At 39.6% G+C, this 22,593-nt stretch overlaps 2 protein-coding genes across 4 annotated transcripts in view; one reads left to right on the top strand and one right to left on the bottom strand.

The window, feature by feature from the left end:
- The window catches only part of FAS (Fas cell surface death receptor), a 45,005-nt gene extending 24,330 nt beyond the window's left edge, over positions 1-20,675 (bottom strand). The window contains exons 1-3 of one of the 3 annotated variants that reach the window (XM_055093114.2): positions 8,380-8,471; positions 1,836-1,946; positions 506-1,206 (exon numbers count right to left, since the gene is read on the bottom strand). In XM_055093114.2, the coding sequence (XP_054949089.1) occupies positions 506-535 (30 nt within the window). In that variant the 5' untranslated portion in view covers positions 536-1,206; positions 1,836-1,946; positions 8,380-8,471. Of the gene's footprint in view, positions 1-199; positions 1,207-1,835; positions 1,947-8,379 lie in introns of those variants that run through there. The other 2 variants (XM_034931063.3, XM_063607794.1) reach the window with 2 other exon arrangements.
- ACTA2 (actin alpha 2, smooth muscle) overlaps positions 64-22,593 on the top strand; it is a 54,913-nt gene continuing 32,383 nt past the window's right edge. The window contains exon 1 of the mRNA XM_063607793.1: positions 64-473. The gene's annotated coding sequence lies outside the window, so the exon portion shown is untranslated. The remainder of the gene's footprint in view (positions 474-22,593) is intronic.

The following is a 22,593-nucleotide window of genomic DNA, read 5'->3' as shown; positions in this document are numbered from 1 at the left end:
CTGTTCTGAAGGCTGCAGGCTCTCTCCCCGCCCCCGCGGGGCGGCGCGCACTCACCCACCCGCGCCGGAGCGGACCTTTGGCTTGGCTTGTCAGGGCTTGTCCAGGAGTTCCGCTCCTCTCTCCAACCGGGGTCCCCCTCCAGCGACCCTAAAGCTTCCCAGACTTCCGCTTCAATTCCTGTCCGCCCCCCACGCCCACCTCAACGTGGAGCGCAGTGGTCTCCGAGGAGCGCCGGAGCTGCCCCGCCTGCCCAGCGGGGTCAGCACTTCGCATCAAGGCCCAAGAAAAGCAAGTCCTCCAGCGTTCTGAGCACCCAGGCCTGAGGGAAGGTCCTAACAGCCCCCGGGAGCCAGTCTCCAACGCCTCCCGCAGCAGCCCGCCGCTCCCAGGTGCCCGCGTGGGCCGCTGCCGCCGCAATCCCACACGCGTCCCGCGCCCGCCCCACTTTGCCTATCCCCGGGACTAAGACGGGGTAAGCCTCCACCCGGACAGGAGAGGGCTCACCAGAGGTAGGAGGGTCCAGATGCCCAGCATGGTTGTTGAGCAATCCTCCGAAGTGAAAGAGCCTCCCCAACTCCGTACTGAGCGGGTCCACCAACCCGCGGGAGAAGAGGCAGCTCCGCCTGGGCAGCCAGGGCTGGCCTCAGGGTGTGTTCCGTGCCAGTGCCCGCCCCTGAGGCTCCAGCCAAGTCACTCGTAAACCGCTTCCCTCACTCCCCAGAAGCGTCTTTGAACACCTGTGTGTCACTCTTGCGCGAGATCAGAGACGAGCTCACGAAAAGCCCCGGTGGTCAGGAGGATGGGAAGGAAGCCTCGCTGGGGAACGCCCGGGTTGGGGAGGGCTCCATTGATTCAGCAACTTGGCCTGCGCGCGGGTAGGGAGGGGGAGAAGTCAGGGTGAGGAAGGAGTCAGGGTTCGTTGCACAAATGGGCATTCCTGTCCCGGGGCGTTCCTGCAGTGGCTGGCATGCTCACTTCAGGTGAGGTCCTCGAGAGCCGGCCTCCTGCCCTTTCTAAAGGCTTCTGCTGTAGTTCAACCTGGGAAGTTGGGGAGGTCTTGAAGGAGAATGGAGCTCAGAGCGCAGAGGTCCTGCCTGGGTGCAGGAGCCTTGGCTAATTGCTGGAGTCACTCAGAGGAAGACTTGCGGGGCATTTGACTGGGCTGTCCATGTTGTGGCTGCAACATGAGAGGCTCACAGACGTTCCTGGAATGGACAGTTAACCATATGAAAAAGTACAGATGTTGCGCCATAGGGCTCTGAAAAGGGAGGGCCCCTTAGTTTTTATTTCTCAAGAGGAAAACAAAGCTAACAACTTAAGGCAAATCGCACAGCCCCAGCTATATTAAACATTCACAATTACTTCCTGTCCTTCGTTACTCATTATTTCCTGGCCAATTTTCTTAAAAAAAAAAAAATCTTGTAATTCTTTCGTGCTCTGGTGAACACTGTTCAAAGTCACTATTGTTTTGGAACGGTAGATAGCTCTTAGGTAGTTTAGCATGAATTTTACAGAAGGTATGTTTGGATAATGACATCATTACTGAACCTGAATTTGGATGCAGTTCCAGACTGGACACACTAAAGGTTTCAGTATTCCTTTGGCATCGTCCACCAAGCTCTGCACCTCACTCTGCAACCTCTCTCCCTTCCCAATTAGATTCAACCCATTAATAACACATTAATAACCCTTTGCTTAGCCCACTGTTCATCCTTCAGGCTTCCTCTCAGTTGACATTTTCTTCTGGAGCCTGTTTGGGCCCTCAAATCTAGGTTAGGTTACCCTCCTGAGGGCTTTCCATCACCCTGTGTTTTGCATCTGTCACTGCACTTACCACCAGTCTTGTAGGTGTTGATAGGCTTGTCTCTGTTCCACCTTTCAGTAGACTGTTAGTGCCATGAGGAAGACCCTGGGCGTGCCAGCCTTGTGCACACACTCTGAGCATCTAATAGACACAAAAAGAAGTGGGATAAGGAGGATGGTATATGGGCATTCTCTGTATTATCTTTGCAAATTTTTTGAAATCCTAAAACTATTCCAAAATGAAAAGTTCATTTAAATAAAAAATGTAAAAAGAAGGAAGGAAAAGGGGTGTGAGGGAAGGAAAGGAGAGGTAAGGGAAGAAGGAATGGAAGGAGGGAAGAGAGAAAAAAAGGGGAAAGGACAATTGACAAAATCAGTATCTCTTGAGTGTGAATTATAAGCCAGCAACTCACATATGTGGATCTTCCTTACTTAATACTTATCATTATAGCCCAGTGAGATGAGTGATTATTAAACTTACTTTACAAATAAAAAAATGTAGCCAAAAAAGCTTAAGCAACATTGGCAAAGATGGTTAGTTAATAAATAGCAGAGTCAGGAATTAAACTTAGATATTCTTGCTCCCAAGGTCCTGCTCTTTCTATGCCATACCCCCTTCCCCTACCCTCTACCCACGTACGTCTAATTATCCTCAAGTTCAAGGAGATAGGAATATGTGCTTTGATAGACATATGTTTCATGGTCAAATAATCTTAGAAAATTCTGGGTTACTTTAATTTGAAAACTTTCTTAATCCAAAACTTCTCAGGGCCCTTAGTATGCTAATGTCAAAGGGTTGGGTAATTATATATACTGTTCCCCAAACTTCTTTGCCTTTGGAATCCTTTGAAGAATCTATTGAATGAACACCTAATGAATGCTGGTGTTCTGGGGAAAACAGTTTGGGCATCTCTAAAGGTTATTTTTATTTTACCAGCATATTCCTGAGAGTCCTCAGGCCTTCAAGGGCAAAGAAATAATATTTTAATAATAGAATTTCAGGCACTCCAACAGATGTTGGAGATATTTTGGACAACCATCCTTATTCAAACCATACCATATAAGTTAAAGCTTCTACTCAAAAGATATCCTGGTTTCTGAACATTCTGAATAACACTTAAACAAGAATCTTGACTATGTAAAAAAACAGGAAGAGTTAAGATTAAAAAAAAAAACAAAAAACTTCTACATCTTTTTACCACTAAGACTTTTGTTCTTTTCCCCTTTGGACCTAATGTTTAAAAAATGTTGTCAACCAAATTGTTTTTACTAAATTGCAATAAGTTGATTTTAATAACTCCCAGCTATAGTGTATATCCATGACTGTTTATCCTGCCTTTCTCCTTCTTCTTCCTCCTGGTAATAGTACTTCCAAGTTGTCTTTAGAAAAACTGTCCCTCTCCCCTCTTCTTAACTATTTGATGTGAGTGGTTCTTTTAGTCAGGGTTCTCTAGAGAAATAGAACCAAGAGAATGAATAGATGGAAAGATAGATAGATAGGAGTTGGCTCACGTGATTGTAGAGGCTGGCAAGTCCAAAACTTTAGCATTGGCCAACAGGCTGGAGACCCATGAAAAAGTTACAATTCAAGTCCAAAGGCCGTCTACTGGCATAATTCTCACTCTCTCAGTGGAAGTCAGTCTTTTTTTTTTCTTTTTTAAGGCCTTCAACTAACTGGATAAGGCCTATTGACATTATAGAAAGCAAATGTTTTACTCAAAGTGTAAAGATTTAAATGTTAATCCCATCCAAAACATTGCTTTACAGAAACATCTAAGATAGTGTTTGACTAAATAGCCGAGTGCCATGGGCTAGCTAATTTGATACATAAAATTAACCATCACAGTGGCATTGGTACCAATCCCAGGGCTTGGGTATACATGTAGGTGGAGGGAGGTAGTGGGTGGGAAACATGACTTGGCTTAAGCCAATCAGCACATCACATTCAGTTGGAGTAGATTTTGGGATCTTTACTGGAAACACTGGGACACAAACCCTTTCTTTTTCATTGGATTTGAAGTAGAAATATGTGAGATGTGAAACTGATGTGGTTGGTTGTGAAGGGAGCTTGTGGCCCTGCCAGAGCTGAAAACAGTCAACTCATGCTGAGAGGAAACCACACTGAGAGGAAACCATGCTGAAAGATCAAGGTTGGTAGAGCTATCCAAGTTCTGGATGCATTTGGTTCTGAAATTGAACCCTGGACCACCCAAAGTTACCCAACTCTACAAATTCTTAGTTTTTGCTTAAGCTAGATTCTTACAACTGAAAAAATCTTAACTGATAAATTATCAGAACTTTGATCAGTATAATAATTCTTTTGTTACAAAAGTTAATTGTTACAAATTAGCTATTCTAGTTTCAAGCTCAAGTAAAGATAATTGCTTAAACAATTCTGTAGACTGCTATCTAGGGATATTACTTCTTCTACCAAAGAATTTTTCTGTCACTAGAGAGCGTCAGAGCCCACAGTGGCCAAGTGACAAAGTCTATTAATAATTATTTCTACCAATTAATAGAAATATGTATGGGTTCTTGGGAAAGGAAGAGAGAGGACGGAGATCTTAGATTTGGATAGGTAATCTGTGAATCTAATCATATAGACATTTTCACCTCCTGGAGAACATATTATTTCCTACAGGATTACAGAAATGACATATGCAAAGCACCTAGTACACACAATAAATACTAATTTTTACTTTTACATTGCTTTTCCTAAATGAAGTGACTTCACAAGACAAATTGATAATTTGGGGGTCAAAGTTCAGATGAAAAAAAGTAAGTTAAATGGCTTACAACCACTTTTCCTGTACTACTTCCTTCCTCCACTACTTCCTTCCTATACTTCTTCCTTCCTGCACTACTTCCTTCCTGTACCACTTCCTTCCTGTACCACTTCCTTCCTGCACTACTTCCTTCCTGCACTACTTCCTTCCTGTATTACTTCCTTTCTGTACTACTTCCTTTCTGTACTACTTCCATGCTCACATTCCTGAAGGCTAGGAAAAGTGTCCTAAAGCCTAACTGACCAGGGCTGGAAAACTTGGCCACCAAGATATGCAGCAAATTATTAAGTCTCCTAATTTTTCCCACTATGAAAACTGGTATACTAACCTACCTCTTGAGCAATGACTGAAAAAGACAATGCATTAAAGAATGTTTAGACTGTGGCAACTAAGAAGCAGACAGCAATTGGGTTAGTAGGGTGAAAACATCTGTTCTGTGGGCCCTGGCTTCTTAATCCAATTGAGTACGCCTCCCCTGACATTTTTGCATGTGGTGGTCCCCTGAAAACACAGATATTCTATGAAACCAAACATGAGAAGCATGCCTACCCCCTGGGTGTTAAGAACTGACACAAGGAAAGATAGGGACCACTTTTCAAGAGATGTTGATTTGGGGGCAGATAAAATTTCATCCTGAGTGGGCTTAGCTTAAGGCAATGTTTCTTCAACTTCAATCTATTTTGCCATTTCTGTAGTCTACTTGTATATACTAAATATATATTTAACTAATAATTTATTTTTAAGTCAACTTATTTTGTTCCCTAAGTCATTTTGTTTTTAAAATAAAACATTACATTATAACCATAAATGGAAAATCAGCATTCCTTGCCAAAAATAGAAGGTGTCCATAAAAATAAATATGCCACTATTGAAACAAAATATTTGCCTGCATGCCAATAAAAATTGTTTCCCAAACTACTAGTGGCAAGGGCATTATACTTCTGGAAAGGTTGGCTTAAGGCATGGCAGTGCTTTCTCTCTACTTTAGACTTCCTCCCTGCCCCCAAACAACCTCCAGAGAAAAGACTAGCTAGTGTGGGCCTCAGGCCCTCCTCATGGGCCTGGAAGGGAGGTGACTGGAAGGAACAAGAGACATCAGAACAGCATGAGGGAGGGGCAGTCATTGTCTCCCAAGCCCATCTAGTGCCAGGGAGTGGGATAGGGGTGGGGGACTCTTTACCAGGGCACCAGCCTTTCCCTGTTAGAAAAGGCTGAGGGGACAGCTTGAGGGAGATAATGGATGGGCAGGGAGGACTACAGGGAGTCCTGCAGAGATAGAAAGAGAATGTGGAATGGGATGTTGGAGGAGAAAGGGCAGGGGAGGAGCCCCAGAGCACTTGGGTAGAAAGGAGACATAGGTGGTTTTCTGCAGAAGGCAATCTTAGTCGACTAATACAATAGTGGTATTAACATCTAGTTCAACTGAGAAAGGACAATGGGGAGAAAGAGTTTTGATTTGGATAATCTGTGCATATGAGCATATAGACATTTTCCCCTCCCTGAGAACACCCCCAAATTAGCAACTTGTCCTATGAAGGACAGAGTCCCTAGATATAAATCCTAGTTCAGTTACTTCACTAGATGTGAGAAGCTGTGCATAATATTTAACCCCTCTCAGCATCAGTTTTCTCACCTGGTAAACATAAGTCTTTCCAACAGTAATGATATGCCCAGATAGATTCTGGGAGATAAACTTGGATTTTGTTATTTTATTTATTTTATTATTTTGTTGTAGCAATTTGCCAATGGCCCCCTAAAGACCATCACCAACGCCTTTTATAGGTGACAATGGATATAGGCCCTGCCTATATTACCAACTAAATGCCATTTTATTTACCTATACTGCTTTCCTCCTCACTAGGCTAGAGAGCATAAGCACTGCCTGCAGCCTAACATCTTGGCTTCTCCATGAAGAATACCATATTTTTTAAACTTTCCAGAAAATAACTGAAAAGGAATCATTGGATCAGGCTCTCCCCTCCCATGGTCTCCCATTACTGCCTCTGATCAGGTCTGAAGGTGAGAAGATGTCTCTCTCTCTTTCTCTCACTCTAGCTCTTGCTCTTGTTCTCCCTTTCACTCTGTCTCTTCCTATATGACTTGGCCATTTATACAGGCCCAGTGGTTGCACGAATAACTAAACATAAGAAGTCAAGAGAGGCCTGGCTCAGAGAGCATGGACCACATCAGCCTTTTGAAGTTCCCTTAGTGTATTAAAGCAAAACAAAAATCAACACAATATTGAACCAGTTTGCAAACACTGGGATATCTTATGTTTTCATATAGCAAATAGATGCATTTAATACTTAGAACTTAAATGCAGAATCACATTTGGTGCTAGTGTCATTTGCCACTTGACATATGACACTAGTGTGCTACTATCATTTAAGGCCCTTCATGGCTGTGGGGTGTAATCCATTCCTACTCACTCTTAATAGATTCTGACCTATACAGGCAGAAAGGTAGTGTGGGAGAGACCTCTGGGACCATAAGATCAACACCTCCCACTTTAGACTCTTCTCTACAACAGCCCTAGGAGACTACGCCAGCCTTAGCTTGACTCCTTCCAGCACTGGCTCCTACTATTTCTCAAGGCAATTTATTACATATCAGAACACTTTGCAGTGGTTAGAAATTCTCCCGATGTTATAACTTCCTATAGTTTAACAAGTGTTTGCTCAACATCCACTATACAAAGAACACTACTTATAAACAGAACTAGAATAGCTCCGTGAAAAAGGAATGATAGTAACCCTCCCGTCACCTGAGGTAGGAAGAGGCATTTTACCATCTGAAACCTCCCCACAAACTCTACACAAACCTGCATGTATCTAAAGAGTTTTTTGTCCAGGCAACAAGGATAACTAGGCAGCCTGAGTCTCTGATCACAGTAAACTGACGGAGAAATTGAGGCCTTTATCAGCCTTTGCACTGAGGAAAGACACTAAGCAGGCATTCCTCCACCTGGCTTTGAAATCCCTTTGGAATTTCCAAGTCATTCAATGGGTTTATCAAAGTTCTACCTGAAATTTCTTCAAACCTATTTTTATTTAAATCATACAAATATGTTGAAAGGAATGGTTTAAAGGGACAGACATTTAAAAATAAACAAAAATAAGATATCAGTAATATCTAATGCTTATATAATGTCCAGAACATTTGTGTGTGTGTGTTTTTTTTTTTTTTTTTTTTGCATAACCTGTTAACTTATCTAAACCTTACAACTCCCTGTAAAGTAGGTCCTGTTACCATCCTATTTTATAGAAAAGAAACTTGGAAAGACTTGCCCAAAGTCACACAGTTACTAGGTAACAGAAGTGAACTTCCAAAGCCTATGCTGAATCCATTTCCTCTTCAGTTACCTCAGTGGCCTTATCATCAAGATGTAAACTCCCTAAGTAAGTACAAAGCCTTCTTGTTTTGTTGTTCTGTTGAACACATGGTTTCCGGTTGATTAAAACCATACTCTTGTCATATTATTTTCTTAAATTCCGGGTCATATTGACTAAGATCATAATACAGTGAGATAAGGGAACTCTTTCTTGCACTGGGTAAGTCTGCTAAGTAAGAAGTTTTGCTGTTTATGTTCACTCCTCTAAGAATCATAGCTCACATAGCCGTGCAAATTGGATTGAAATAAAGATAATCTAATTAAGACAGTGTGGCCATAACTCCACACTCTAACTCAGTGCATTTCAAACCTCAATATGGATATAAACTACCTGTCAATATTATTAAGATTAAGATTCTGATTCGGTAGGTCTAAGTATGAGGTTATGAATTTCTCACCAGCTCCCATGTGATGTTGATGCCACGTTCTGGAAAGGACACATGAAGTAGCAAGAGTCTTTGCTCAGGGAAACCACTCATCAGTTCGGTTGTTTACCTCAAACAGATAAGGACCAATTAACCCCACTTTTGCCACTTTGGCCAGTTATATTATTATTACAGCACTTCTTTAGTGGTAGTAGATGGGAAATGTAGGGAAATCAACAAATTCAGCAATCTCATTATAAACATATTTGTATCCAGTCTCCATTTAGCTTCATATTATACTACTTAGGCTGAATTTTTACTTAGCAGAAACAAGTCTTACTTGACTACATAAATACATTTTCCTATCAAGAAAAAGAAAAAAAAACTTAGTTCATTTTCAAAGACACTGAGCTTTTATTTCTGTGAACAGCAAGAAAACTGGCTAGAAGCCTGCTGACTCCCTCAGCCAATCAGGATAATGTGACCATAAATGTCCATGAATTCCCCCCTCAGTGAATCTCTGCCTTTTTTATTTCTGTCGTGGGACATGTATCTTACAGTTCTGTACCACATATTCTGCCATTTATGTCTTCCTTTCCTCATTTCAAAAAAAAAGAAAAAAACACATTTAAGCTCGGTGAGATCTCTTACCAAATAATCCATTGTCTTTTATGTTAAAAGCTGTTAACTTCATACACATGCAACTTTTAATTGCTTCTTAATGATAATACCTCTTCATTTAGATCACTTAATATGAGCCGGGTACCATTTAGTGGGTTTTATAAATATGATTTCATTCAATGCTCATAAAAATCTTGGGAGGTAGGTCTTCTTATTGTGTGCACAATATAGGTGAAACAAACATGGGCCCAAGCACTTGAGGATCTTGATCTTGCAGTAGTCACCCAACCAGTAAACTGTAGAGCTGGGGTTTGAACCAAAGCAATTGCTTCTCGCATATAACAACATACTGCCTTCTTGAACCAACACATACCAGTTAATCAAGCACTCACTATGTGTTAGACCCTTTTATATATACTAACTTATTTAATTCTCATACCCACACCTACAGGGAAAGAATAACTGTCCTGATTCACATAGAGGTAACTCGATCAAGTTCATGTGTCAAGTAAAGGTATCAAGATTTGCTTGACTCTAAAGCCTGGGCTCTTTGCACAGTATCATGATAATTCCTGTCTTTTTAGTGAATGGGACGGTTTGCCTCATTGCTGTTTTTCATGGAAAGCCCATCTGAAACCTTTACATACCCATGAGCACAGACTGAAACACGTAGTATCTGGGACTGGGACTAAATTACTTTGCCCAACCTTTTATCTACCGTTTCCCCCATCCAGCCTCTCTCTCCCTCCCTACAGTGTTCCCTTCCCAGGACACGATGCGTCTCCCACCCTGCCCACCCCACTGCCTGTGGCACTGTTAACAAAGCAGCTGTTGGATTGAATTGGGAAATGTCCCTGTTTTGACCTTGGTTCTTCCTCTGTCCTAGGATCATACCTCTTCAATTTGCCTTCCTTTCCACGGATACTAGTCTAGACCTCACCCAAAATGAAATTTACTATCAACTTTTCCTGGTGTGAATATAGTTAAAAAGTATAAATCACAATGATGGAAGATAAAGCAATGGCCAGTTCTTAAAAAAAAAAAAAAAGACATTTCTCTCTTAACTCGATGGTTAACAAGTGGCTAATATTTATCAAGGGTTTAACTGCACAGGAAAAGTGCTTTATGCACACAATGTCTCATTTGATCCTCACCTAATCTTAACATCTAATATTATCCTCATTTTACAGATTAAGAAACATAGGTTAGGTGAGTTTAAGTAATTTGCACACAGCTAGTATGTGGCAGAACTCGAGTTGGGACACAGGTCTGGAGGCTCCACACTGAACACCCTGTGGACTGGCCCCGCTCTCTCTTGGATATTGCTGGGCCTGCCCTTTGCTTGTGCTGACTTCCTCGCAGTTGGCCTCCCCATGCCCTGTTCCTACTCTGTCATTCAAACATCCCCTCTGGAAGGACCCTATTCCTCCATAGTCCAAATCCCACTTTTCATATAAGGCAAACCAAAGCCTCCTCTGACTCACTTTATCCCTTTGTGACCTTTCCAAATTTAGAACTTTCTTAGCACTTTTGAGGAGGGAGTGAAACTGATTTGGCATTTGGAGTCTGGGAAAATTATCTCTCTCTTTTTAAATTTACACATCAGATAAATCCAGATTCATTTGGAATTGAGCTATCTCATTCTTTCTTATCATTGCCTTGTAACTGTACTTGACTTTATATGGCTTGAGTCTCATTCCTAATCAGAATGCAACTTGCTCCAGAGGGGGGACATTTTGGCCACTTTCTTTGAATGGAGGCTTTGAACTTAAGTCTAAGATCCCAACAATTTTCCTTAACTAAACGAATACTTACAAGTACCTACTTTGTACCATGGACTGTGTTAGGCCTCAGGGAATAGCAGTAGGCAGGATAAGAACATTCCTTGCCTTCCTGGACTCTACAGATTACTGGGGATGACAAATTAGAGTAATTATAAGCATCAGGCCTGGCCTCTCTTTGCCTGTGAAATGCGTCTCTCTTTTGGCTCACCAGACACCACAGTTCTGGCTCTCATTTATCCCTGGCTGTTGCTTCCCTGTCACCTCCACTGTGGTTATGTTCAGCGTCCTGATGCTTGCTAATGTGCTCTCCTCAGTCCTCAGGTCCCCTAAGTTCAAAGAACGCCTGAAGTGTCAACCATCACCTCTTCTCAGATGCTCTTCAAATCTATACCTCATGCCCTGACTTAGTTTTACATTTAAAGTGCATTATGTTTAATTCCTGCTCATGTTCCACTCACCACCTTGAATTCTTATCGTGCCTAAAACTGAACTGTTTCATTTCTGTCCAGACCAGAAGGGTGGGAAAAGTAGAAGTGGTGAACAAAACTTAAAAATTAATAAATGAAATAAAATTTCAAGTGGAAAGAAGTCCACTTTATCTTTCGGCTCAGCTGGCCATCTTCTGAAACTAGACTTTGCAAATTAGCTTTGCATTTTCTGCATCTGTCAAGCTCCATAAATAGCTTGGAAGCTCTTTGAACGTAAGAACTATATCTTCTATTATTCCATTTTGCCAGGATCTACCCCAAAGCCTTTGTAGGTGCTTTACACATGTGTGAGGAGGTGTGTAGTGAGGACACAGGCACTAGAAATGACCTTTGCTGTTGCTCTCTGGATCCTCCTGGCGTTTGATTAGAGAGTCAGGACTAAACAAATGGCTAGCAAATTATACAGTCAAGCACATGTAACCTTTTCTGATTGAATTGAGTTTGGATTTTGTCCTGATTTTTGATAGGAGGATCAAAACCATGGCATTTATGCTGTTCTCGCCCCATCTCTCAGGTTATGTAGACTTGTTAAAAAAAAAAAAAAGTCATCATTAACAATTAAAAGAGAGGGAGAGTGAGAGAGAACAGCCCTAGTGTGAGACTCTCACATTCTCTTTCCCCATACTTCATTAGGGTTATTGCTGCCTACGCTTATTACTGTTTAAAATCATCCCAAGATGAGTAGCCTGCATTTTAAGGGTTCCTGACAATTATTTGGCCAGACTCTCATCTGTCCTGAATGCTGGCATCTTCTCCTTGTGAACGTCTCTCTTTGAAGTCAGCAGGAATCTGGTCTGTGGTGAGCCACAAGTCTTCCCTTCCTAGGAGCCAAGGCTGGCAAGGCACCCTGCTGCAGAGCCGGGAAACTCGCTGACCTCATTTTTTTTTTCTGCTTTTTTGTCTCAGTACTCACTTTCTTCCCTTCCTTATCTCTCCTCCCCAGATCCCTACGCTCACACACAACATCATAACCCATTAAAACCAGCTTAGTAGAAGCTAAAGAATCTATAATTTTAATTGTACTTAATTTTTATCCATTTTGTTTTCAGTGTTTCAGGCAGTGGACAGTGTTTTTAAACATAAAAAGGTTTTCTGAGCTTTCAGTTTTCTGATTTATAAAACAAATATTAACAGAATAAACTTTATATGCTTATTAGGAGGATGAAAGGAGGTAATTCATAGAAAAGATGCTATGCAGTGCCAGAAACAGTAAATTCTTGATGAATATTAGTTCCCATTAATAATAAAAATATAATAATAATAATAGAGAAGAGATCAAATTCAAGGACAGAAAGAATAAGGAAGGTTGCTTCTAATAGCTTCAGGTGTCATAGAAGGCTTTTTGGAGAAATTACCACTAGACATGGAACAATTTAGCGTGAATTTGTAGAAGAGAGGATTCATTTTAATAAACTCCCCCTCTCAGGGTGACCCAGACACCTAGACATCTTCAGTTCCCTGAAGTAGGGTGAGCTGGAGCCGTGGAGCAAATGAACTGAGCCTGGCTCATGACTAGACCCATCTCTCAGCATGAGCCTGACTGGTTGTCACTTCTTTCCATTGAGATTGGCTTTCAATAGAACAGAATCTTTTCTCTCTCTTACCACTTTCCGACAGGTCAGAGCAGGGGTGATGAAAGCCTGAGCAGAGTACAACAAATGTATTCACAGTTATGTTTTCTCAACTTCACCCACTTATGTGAAAAGGACAGTCAAGAGCTTATCTTAAATTTTTTAACAATTCAGTCCACACAAGCATTAATTCATTAGATGTCAAAATAGCAGAAAATAAGCTTCTCCTTTGGGATATGTAGTCATACATTTTGCTGCTAATCTAAAGGAATCTGGGGAATGTGGGCAAAAATTACCTTCACCAGATATAAGGATCTCAAGCACAATGCAACTTCTCTACAAACATCAGCATTGGTTTGAGCCTCTAAGAAGCTCTAATAATATTCAATGAAAGAATTATTTTATTTAATTTTCAAACTTCAACTCTACCCAACACCTGGACCTTTACATTTGGTTTTATTTAGTAAAAATACTTTCAAGAAATTCTGTTCAACACTTTATTTCTATCATAGCTTCTTAATTATGAATACAATTTTGTTAATTTAAAATTATAATCATCTGTCTCAATAGTTGGTGTGTATTTTAAAATAACACAATATCACTGAATTGCTGCTCATTATGTTCAGGGTACATTAGAGATATGTTAGTCATTTTCAATTTAGTGGAAAGGAAGTGGGTTTTTGCTATAGAACTACAAAATTTTAGGGTCAAAACACTTGAATTAGTTCAGTACAATGGAAGGACTATTCAAATGTAATTAATGTACTAATTTTCTCCATTTTCCGTGATCCTCATAATGAACCAATATATTTTCCTTGGCCTATCAATCCTTTTGTTAGAGACTAAATAGTTTCCCCTTGTTTACTCTGGCATTTGTGATAATATCAATATATTAATTATATGTTATCTATTATACCAACCTTGTCCAACCCACGGCCCGTGGGCCACATACAGCCCAGGATGGCTTTGAATGCAGCCCAACACGAATTTGTAAACTTTCTTAAAACATTATGAGATTTTTGGCGATTTTTTTTAGCTCATCAGCTATAGTTAGTGTTAGTGTATTTTATGTTTGGCCCAAGACAATTCTTAGTCTTCCAATGTGGCCCAGGGAAGCTAAAAGATTGGACACCCCTGTATTACACATTATATTATCACTATAATTAATTGATAATAGTAATGTATGGTTGGGTCCTAATCGGGATGGGACATAAGATTCAGTGGCTGGGTCATTTGACCTTGCCTCAAACTTGAAAGAGACATCAGATTTTGGTGACAATTAATTTGTCAGCCAAATGAAGAGGAATGAAATTTGGCTTCTATTAATCTCACTGCATAGTATTATGGTATAACACAATGGGAGTAGTACTGTATGCTGATAGTGCACTAAAAACTCCCCAAATCTAAGCATAGAGGACAGATTCAATGGAGGTGAGCCTCAAAAGCTCAAGTCATCAAGTCACCTCCTGCTCTGTCAAGTATCTCCTGGTTTGTGGCCTTTCTTTAATTCTCGAATATTTATTAAGAGGCCAATATGTGCCAGGCACTGTTTTATGACCTGGAGGCGCAGCATTGACCAACATTGAAAAAAAAAATCCTACTCTCATGGAACTTATGATCCAGTGGAAAAGTAGTCAGGGCCCCATTTTCCTAAGCCCAGAGCCCACACATTTATTTGCTGATAGTTCCCTTTGCTCTCCATGCCCCTTCCTGTACCATCTCTACTGTTCCACCTGATTCTTTACGTATTGGAGAACTGGGAAAGCAGGAATGACAGGAAAATTGTTATTATGTCTAGTCTGTAATAAGAAAAAAACAAACACTTTCAGTACTTTCAGTTTTTAAAAAGTATGACAGTACTATTGTCCTTCTCAACTAATTTTTCTGCATGGAGCTAATACCTCATTCAAATGCACACACTGCTCTGTACACGGTTTCTTCCGCCTCTGATTTATCTCCTTCCTTTTGTATAAATTTAGCAATCTTTTCCTCACAAACCTTAAAATAGCCAAGTGTTCAAAGATTTGGAAAATGTAGAGGCAGTATCATTGTTTGCTCTTGCTTGAGAGTTTTTTTTTTTTTTTTAATCGTTGACAGCATTCTGGTTTCACTTTCACTTCAGTCGGTAATTTAATGTGATACTAATACAACCTGTAATAACAGTTAAATGCATGGAGCACGAACTACATGCTAGAAATTACAGTAAACAATTTGCATCATCTAACTGAATTTCCAAAATAAACTTATTATTTTCCTCACTTTAAATATGCCTTTTGAGAGGTGAAGTAAATGGCCCAGAGTCACAAAGCCAGCAAGTGGCTGATCTGTACAGTATTACAGTGATCTAGGATTTAGGATTTAGAGCGCTATATAGTACTATAATGATCTCAGCTCATCTAACTGCAGGGCCACGTTCCACATATTTTTTGGCCCCACAATATTAGAGCATTAATCAGGTTCCCAAAAATGCTTCCTAATTAGAGTGAAAGAGATTTATTTTATCAAACAAAGTCTTAAGTGAACTATGCCAAAGTCAATGATCTGGTGGAATTCACAGAAATGTTTGTATTACTTAATAACCATTAACTAGCCAGGCATGGTGGCTCATGCCTATAATCTCAGCACTTTGGGAAGCTGAGATGGGAGGATAGCTTGAGGCCAGGAGTTCAAGATCAGCCTGGGCAATATAGTGAGACCTTGTTACTATTAAAATAAATAAATAAATAACTGATCTCACTGGCTACAAGAGGAATTCATTTTTTAAAAGACCACCAACATTTAAGAAATTGCATTCTCTAGCAATTGCTTTTTTCATATTTTTCAACTAATTGGGTAGGAATTTAGTTTCAATATCACTTTTAATACATAAAGTACCAATTTAAAGTGCAAAATCTTTAGACATCTATTTTGGGGAAAATGTCAAGAACATTTTTCTATTTGGCATTGGTTCACCAAATTGAGTCCTTGAGAGCCTGATTTTTTTTTTTTTTTTTTTTCACCAAAGAGTCAAGCCAAATGAAATTCCACCCACATTAGTCAGGGTATATTTCTGGGTCCTCTCAATGTGTGGTTTAGTTCTAGTTTTAAAATTTAAGAAGAATTTAAAGCTCTGGAGACATGTATTTATGTAAATACACAAAACAGAGGCAGGGCACAGTGGCTCATGTCTGTAATCCCAGCACTTTGAGAGGTCCAGGCGGGTAGATCATCAGAGGTCAGGAATTCGAGACCACCCTCGCCAACAGGGTAAAACCCCATCTCTACTAAAAATACAAAAATTAGCTGGGCGTGGTGGTGCACGCCTGTAGTCCTCGCTACTCGGGAGGCTGAGGCATGAGAATCGCTTGAACCTGGGAGGTGGAGGTTGCAGTGAGCTGAGACTGTGCCACTGCACTCCAGCCTGGGCGACAGAGCGAGACTCTGTCTCATAACAAAAACACACAAGACATAGAGGTAAATATTTATGTATGCAAATATATATACCTGTTAATATTTGGCCTGGCAAAAACAGTTTGCTAGATGATTTTTTTGGAAAAGGCTTTGGTTCAGTAGCAGAAATGAATATGGGTGTTATTCAAATGTCTGTAAATTAATGAGGGCCCTTTGAGGTTAGTTCAGCTTAAGCATTTTGAATCTGAAGAATGAATGGTATATGTTAAAGATGCTTTTGGGGAATGGGAAATGGTGACAAACACAACATTGCATCCCAAACAGAGCCAAGGTGACAGGGTACCTGGCCTCACATCCATGAGTACTTGAGAAACTGATAATCAAGATGAAATGACGTGTTTTTCTTTAGAAAGGAAAGGCAGAGATAATGGCTAACAAGAAAGAGTTGTTTTCATCGGGAACTCTATGAAAGATTTTCACAATTGTTCGCCTGGCAATTCTTGGATTACCTAATCACCTTCTCCTTTCCACTTCTTGTCTCTCTCAGAGCTGTTCAGATGGTGATGATGACCTAGAGATCCCCAAGAGTGGGAATCCATTTGGTCCATAGCCAATTTTCAGGGGCTCCATCTCCAAAGCAGTGCCAGAAATTATCCCAGAAAGGAATTTCTGAATCTATAGGTCACACAGAAGAAAGGGAAGGTGAGAGGATTGGGAGGCAAGGCCCAGGAAAAATTAAAATAGAAAAATAAAACATAGAAGTTAAAATTATTTTTTGAAAGACTAAGTACTTACAAGGTTAGCTTTTAAAATAAAACAACTACAAACTCTAAATGGTTTCAATTTTGCTTTAGTATTCTGCAGTGTTTCTTTTCAATAGATTGGCCCTCACATATAAACACATACACATACACAAACACAATCTTTATATTTGCCATCTAAAACACCTAGTATCCTACAAAATTACCTGTAAGAGTCTCAGTTAAGTAGACACTGGAAAAACAATCAGAAACAGATTAAAAGATAAATGGGGTCTCACTTTGATAGCACATATAGTTAACTAGAAACAACGCAGAGAAAAAGTAAAAATCATACCATTGTATGAGGCTTATAATATACATTATAATGGGATGAACAAGGGTAAAATCGATTTATACATTTGTAAGGTTACACTAATTTCCATGAAGTAGATGGTGAGTATTTAAGGATGTATATTGTAATCCCTAGAGCAACTTTGTAAAAATAATGCCAAAAGATATAGTTAAAAAGCTAATAGATAAATTACAATGAAATTTAGAAAAAAATTAAACAATATAAAAGAAGGCAGGAGAGAAGAAAGAGAACAACAAAAAAGGCAAAAAATAAAAATAGATCAAAGAACAGTAAATCTAAATCGAACTGTATCAAATATTACATTAAATATTAACAGACTAAAAATAAAAGGAGATCAATTTTTTTCCTAAACTCCCTGTTCTCAAAACTCCTTTTGTGACATCAATTACTATTACAAATAACAGTTACCAATCCCTTAATTTCCTGCTGCCTGAAGACAAGACAATAGCTGAATTTACACTCCTCTCCCCTTAATCGTTAGCAATTGAGGACTTTGTTTCATTTCATTTTAAATGGCCAGTTAATAAGTAGTCCCTGGCTGGGCGTGGTGGCTCATGCCTGTAATCTCAGCACTTTGGGAGGCTGAGGCGGGTGGATCACAAGGTCAAGAGATTGAGACCATCCTGGCCAACATGGTGAAACCCTGTCTCTACTAAAAATACAAAAATTAACTGGGCGTGGTGGTGTGAGCCTGTAGTCCCAGCTCCTTAGGAGGCTGAAGCAGGAGAATAGCATGAACTGGGGAGGCAGAAGTTGCAGTGAGCTGAGATCACGCCTCTGCACTCCAGCCTGGCGACAGAGCAAGACTCCATCTAAAAAAAAAAAAAAAAAAGTAGTCCCCTTGGACAGCAGCCTTCTAGCGCTTCAGAAACTATAAATTTGGCTTAAATAAACTGTTAGGCAAACTGTAGATCTGCTCACCATCAGAGCATCACCCTCTGAACACCAATTCTTGGCTGCTTTCTAGGGAGAAAATATGCAGGAAGGACAAAAAGAGGGATATTGCACAAATTGCTAAAGCCATTACATGCTAGGACTCCTGTTTGTATTATAGTCTTACACGTGTGCTATTAGTTACAAAAAGATAGCAACAAAAAAGAGCAGCAAAAGAACTCTTAAAGTGGTTGGCATTATGACTTTTATTATATGAAAAAAAGGCAAATCCAAATCATCTAAAAAAGGAAGGAGTTAGTCAAATGACAAAATCTGGATCTAAACCTGTATCAGATGGGATTTGAGGAAATATGTCTGCCACTCATTCTTAGCTTATTCTGTTTACCCAAACACTCAGATCCTAACTTGAATTTAAATGGGCCGCGTTGCCAAAGACTGCAACAGAATCAGATGGCTCCATGCCATTGGCACCCTTTACAAAACACAAAACATACTGCATGAAGTTTTCTCATTTTGTGTTTGTGTTTGTCCTTAGCTGTACTTATTTTATCAAGTTAACTCTTTGAGGATGGAAAACAGATACATCATCTGTTACTTCACACACTTAGAGATGAGATACTCATTTAAGTAGCAGAAGTTGTGAACTTTAGGAAAAGTGAGGTCAAGAAAAATATCTGCCTTTTCCAGCTCAAATGCTCGGTACAAACCTTTTCTGCCCAAATCTACAATTGGCTAAGCATTGCTTGAAAATCAGACGCCATTATTCGGGAAAATGTCTATTATTTGTGCCATCTGTAGATCATGACAGAAGACAAGGTTTGCCTTTACATCTTAGTATTATTTTATTTATTGCCTTTGGGCGGAGGAATCTGAATGTCAGACATGAGTTCAGACATTATTTTTGTCAGTTTTTGGATGTATAAATATTAAATGGGGAATTCTTTATATATATATATACACACACACACACTTTTTTATTATACTTTAAGTTCTAGGGTACATGTGCACAACGTGCAGGTTTGTTACATATGTATACACGTGCCATGTTGGTGTGCTGTACCCATTAACTTGTCATTTACATTAGGTATATCTCCTAATGCTATCCCTCCCCCTCTCCCCACCCCACAACAGGCCCCGGTGTGTGATGTTCCTCTTCCTGTGTCCAAGTGTTCTCATTGTTCAATTCCCAACCATCATTCTCAGCAAACTATTGTAAGGATAAATGGAGAATTCTAATGCTGTGCAAGCTGTCTAATTTCTGGACTATCTAAATGCAATTTTAGTATTCTGGTTGAATGTCCTTCTTCCTACCTCCTAGCATTCACTACCCCTCTGAGTTGTGAGTAGCTAGAACCAGACCTATTCAGGTAGTCTCAGCACTAACTGAACGCCCTCCTCAACAAGCAGGGGCCTAAGCTCCTATGAAGCTGGATAAAAGTGAAATGGAAGTCAGAAAAGGGCACAGCAATTTGCTGCATTCAAAAGGAACTCAGTGAAGAGGACAGACAATCAGGTCAATAAGACTTTACTGGAATTTCTGGGTGGTTCTGGAATACAAGGGAGAGATTGAAGAGATGTTTCTTGAGATGGAAACGTCCAAAGACCTCCTTAAACAGGGTAGTGACTTTGCCTATGAGTAGAGAAAAAGTTGGTAGGTGCCTTGATCCAGGTACAGTAAAACCTTTCTTTAGGTATCATATCCTGAATTTTAACATTAAGTATAAGGGATTTATGGACTGCTTGAATATTAGAAACATTGTTTTATCTCTAAAACCCATCTAAATTCATTTTTCTTTCCAGTTATCAGTGTGGTTACATCTGACGTCTGCCATGAGCAATTTTTTCCAAAAAGTGTTTATTTTATGAAGAGTTAGAGGCATTCATTCATTTGTTCATTCATTCATTGAACATAAAGGCCTTGGCAGAGTTTACAATTTAACAACATCCTTGCAAGAGATATTTACTGAGCCCCTCCTATCCCTTAGGCACTGTGCTAGATACTGGGATACGATGGTGAACAATCAGTGTCCCTTCCCTAGGCTGGTGAGGAAGATGTATATGAATGAAATAATTGTATCAAATGTATTACTACAAACTACAGTAAGTACTATGAAGGAAAGATAGAGTGCTATTAACGTATATGAAAAGATATAGTTGGGAGGATGATATGGTGGTCAGAGGAGGTTTCTTTCCTTGAGAAACTGGTCATCCCAGAGAGCCAGAAACAATTTGAGTAGGAGTAAACCAGCCAAAAAAAAAAAAGTGATCTTGATGCTGCGAACATAAAACTGATCTAAAAAATAGTCTGTTTGAAAAATGATCATGACAGATGGAGCCTAAAGCTCTGAAAGTCTCCTTTGCACAACAGAGACTATGCCAATGGGGGCATGCTTTCTTTGGATTTGTAGGCTTTTTCAAATACAGACATCAAAAGCAGAGTGACCATTCAGCCTTACAAGCATGAGTTTGGGCACAGCTGATGCCCTAAGGCATAGCAGAATGTGGAAATACTCACTTCTTCCAAAGATTTTTTTTTGATGGAAAATTGACACTAAAGAGCTTTTTTTGGGAAATGAAAGAAATGGCAAGGTAATTTGGACATTACAGAAATCTATGCTGATCTTATGGAAATAACAATGTGTTCCAATTTCCCCCATTCTCACTGCTTAAGATTATACTTCTTGCCTCAATAATCAAGATCCTACTTATGAAAGTGTTTGTCTTGAGTATTATTTAATAAGAGAGAGAGAAAAAAACACAAAGTTGTAATACAACCCAGATAACAGCTTTCCAGACCCTTCCTTCTTATTTAGGAGGATCTTCTACCTAAACACATTTTTCATCTCTGTGTAGTATTGCGGGGTGGGGGGTGGGGGGAGACATCAAATAATGTAATGTTTTATGAATACCAAACCTACACAAAGTTCTGAAAGACAGAAACTTTTCCAATTCTAGATCCTCCACATCTACTTTCCAAGAAGAAGGCTTTAAAAGGGATGAGTAAGGTATAAGAGACCTGCAGAATCTCTTTAACGTGCACACATTATGGTACTAGAAAAGAGGACAGAAATGCCTATATAAACAGCTGCCTGTAACATTTTTAGCAGAGCCTCATTCCAGGCCAGCCAGTGAGAATTAAGGAGGAAAAGGCTTTCAGTGATTCAGAAGCTGCCTTCCCTTATAAAGTCAAGGTTCTCTGGAGTGGTATTTTGACTACTTTTGGAGGAGGGATTGCCTACATCCACTTCTCTAAAGAAGCCAGAATTTTCTCTTCCTCTCTACCAAAAAAGTACTCTACCGACAAACATGTGTGCAAAATGCACTGTGCCTGCATTCCTTCAGGTCAGCAGAGTGCCCGTGTTACCAACATTCACAGCTGGTTTTGGGATAAAGTTATTGTTGTCATGGATTCAGGAAAACAAACATGGTTTTAATTGCTCCATTATGAGTTTTAAACCCAAGATGATCAAAAACCCTGCATATAGATTTGTCCAGCTCCCATCGTTGAAAGGAATCACCTGTATTACATATGCTGGCTACAAAATAAGAACATTCATTAAATGCATAGATAGGACAACTCAAAACATAATTAGGTGTCTGGTTAGTCAAATATTCTGGATAAATGAGGATGTCTATACGTAACATTTCTGAGTTACCAGTTTTTAGCGATTTAAATACAAGTTAAATATGCAAAATACAAGTTAAATACAAATAACTGCAAACACAGAAACTACTGAATTGAATAGTTTACTTCTGCAGAAATGTCAAGACCATGACAACACACCTTAAGGTCACAAGTAGAAAACTCTAATTACTGTTATATGTTACAGGAAAAAAAAAGGACTTTTATCTGGTTACTATAGTTGTTTGATTTCTGGATAAGCCATAAACTTGAAGTATGATAATCATACTAACAAACTCTTGAGATATCATTCATGTAAAATTCAAATTCATATTTATTTCAAGTAGTTTCTCCAGAGGAAGAAAGGGAACAACTTTGCCAACCATTTTCCTGTTTTAAATTTAGGGATGATTGAAATGAGTTCTGGTGTGTGAGCCATCATTTATTCTGAACATGCTGATGTAATTCACAGATTCAGCCCATTTTCCTTGTATTGGTCTTTACCAGACATGGCTTACAGTAACAAAATCATGAAACAAAATATTCTATTTTATATGTTCATCTTCTGTCTTTGAAAGTTCAAGAAACAAAGGCTCTGATACCTGATTTGGTTAGTGTTTGAAGGTTGCCAAGCTGCGCTGCATGTAATAATTTGGGCTTAGGTAACGTGGATTGTCATAAAATGCATGTAAGCATGGGTTAGTGCTGAGGAATAGAATATTGAAAGTCACCAGAATTCAGTATTCCACTGTATTCTCGCATCT

Source organism: Pan paniscus, chromosome 8 (genome assembly GCF_029289425.2).
Source record: "Pan paniscus chromosome 8, NHGRI_mPanPan1-v2.0_pri, whole genome shotgun sequence".
NCBI lineage: Eukaryota > Metazoa > Chordata > Mammalia > Primates > Hominidae > Pan > Pan paniscus.
The sequence above is the reverse complement of the archived record's forward strand: the minus strand, read 5'-3'. Positions and strand labels throughout refer to the sequence as shown.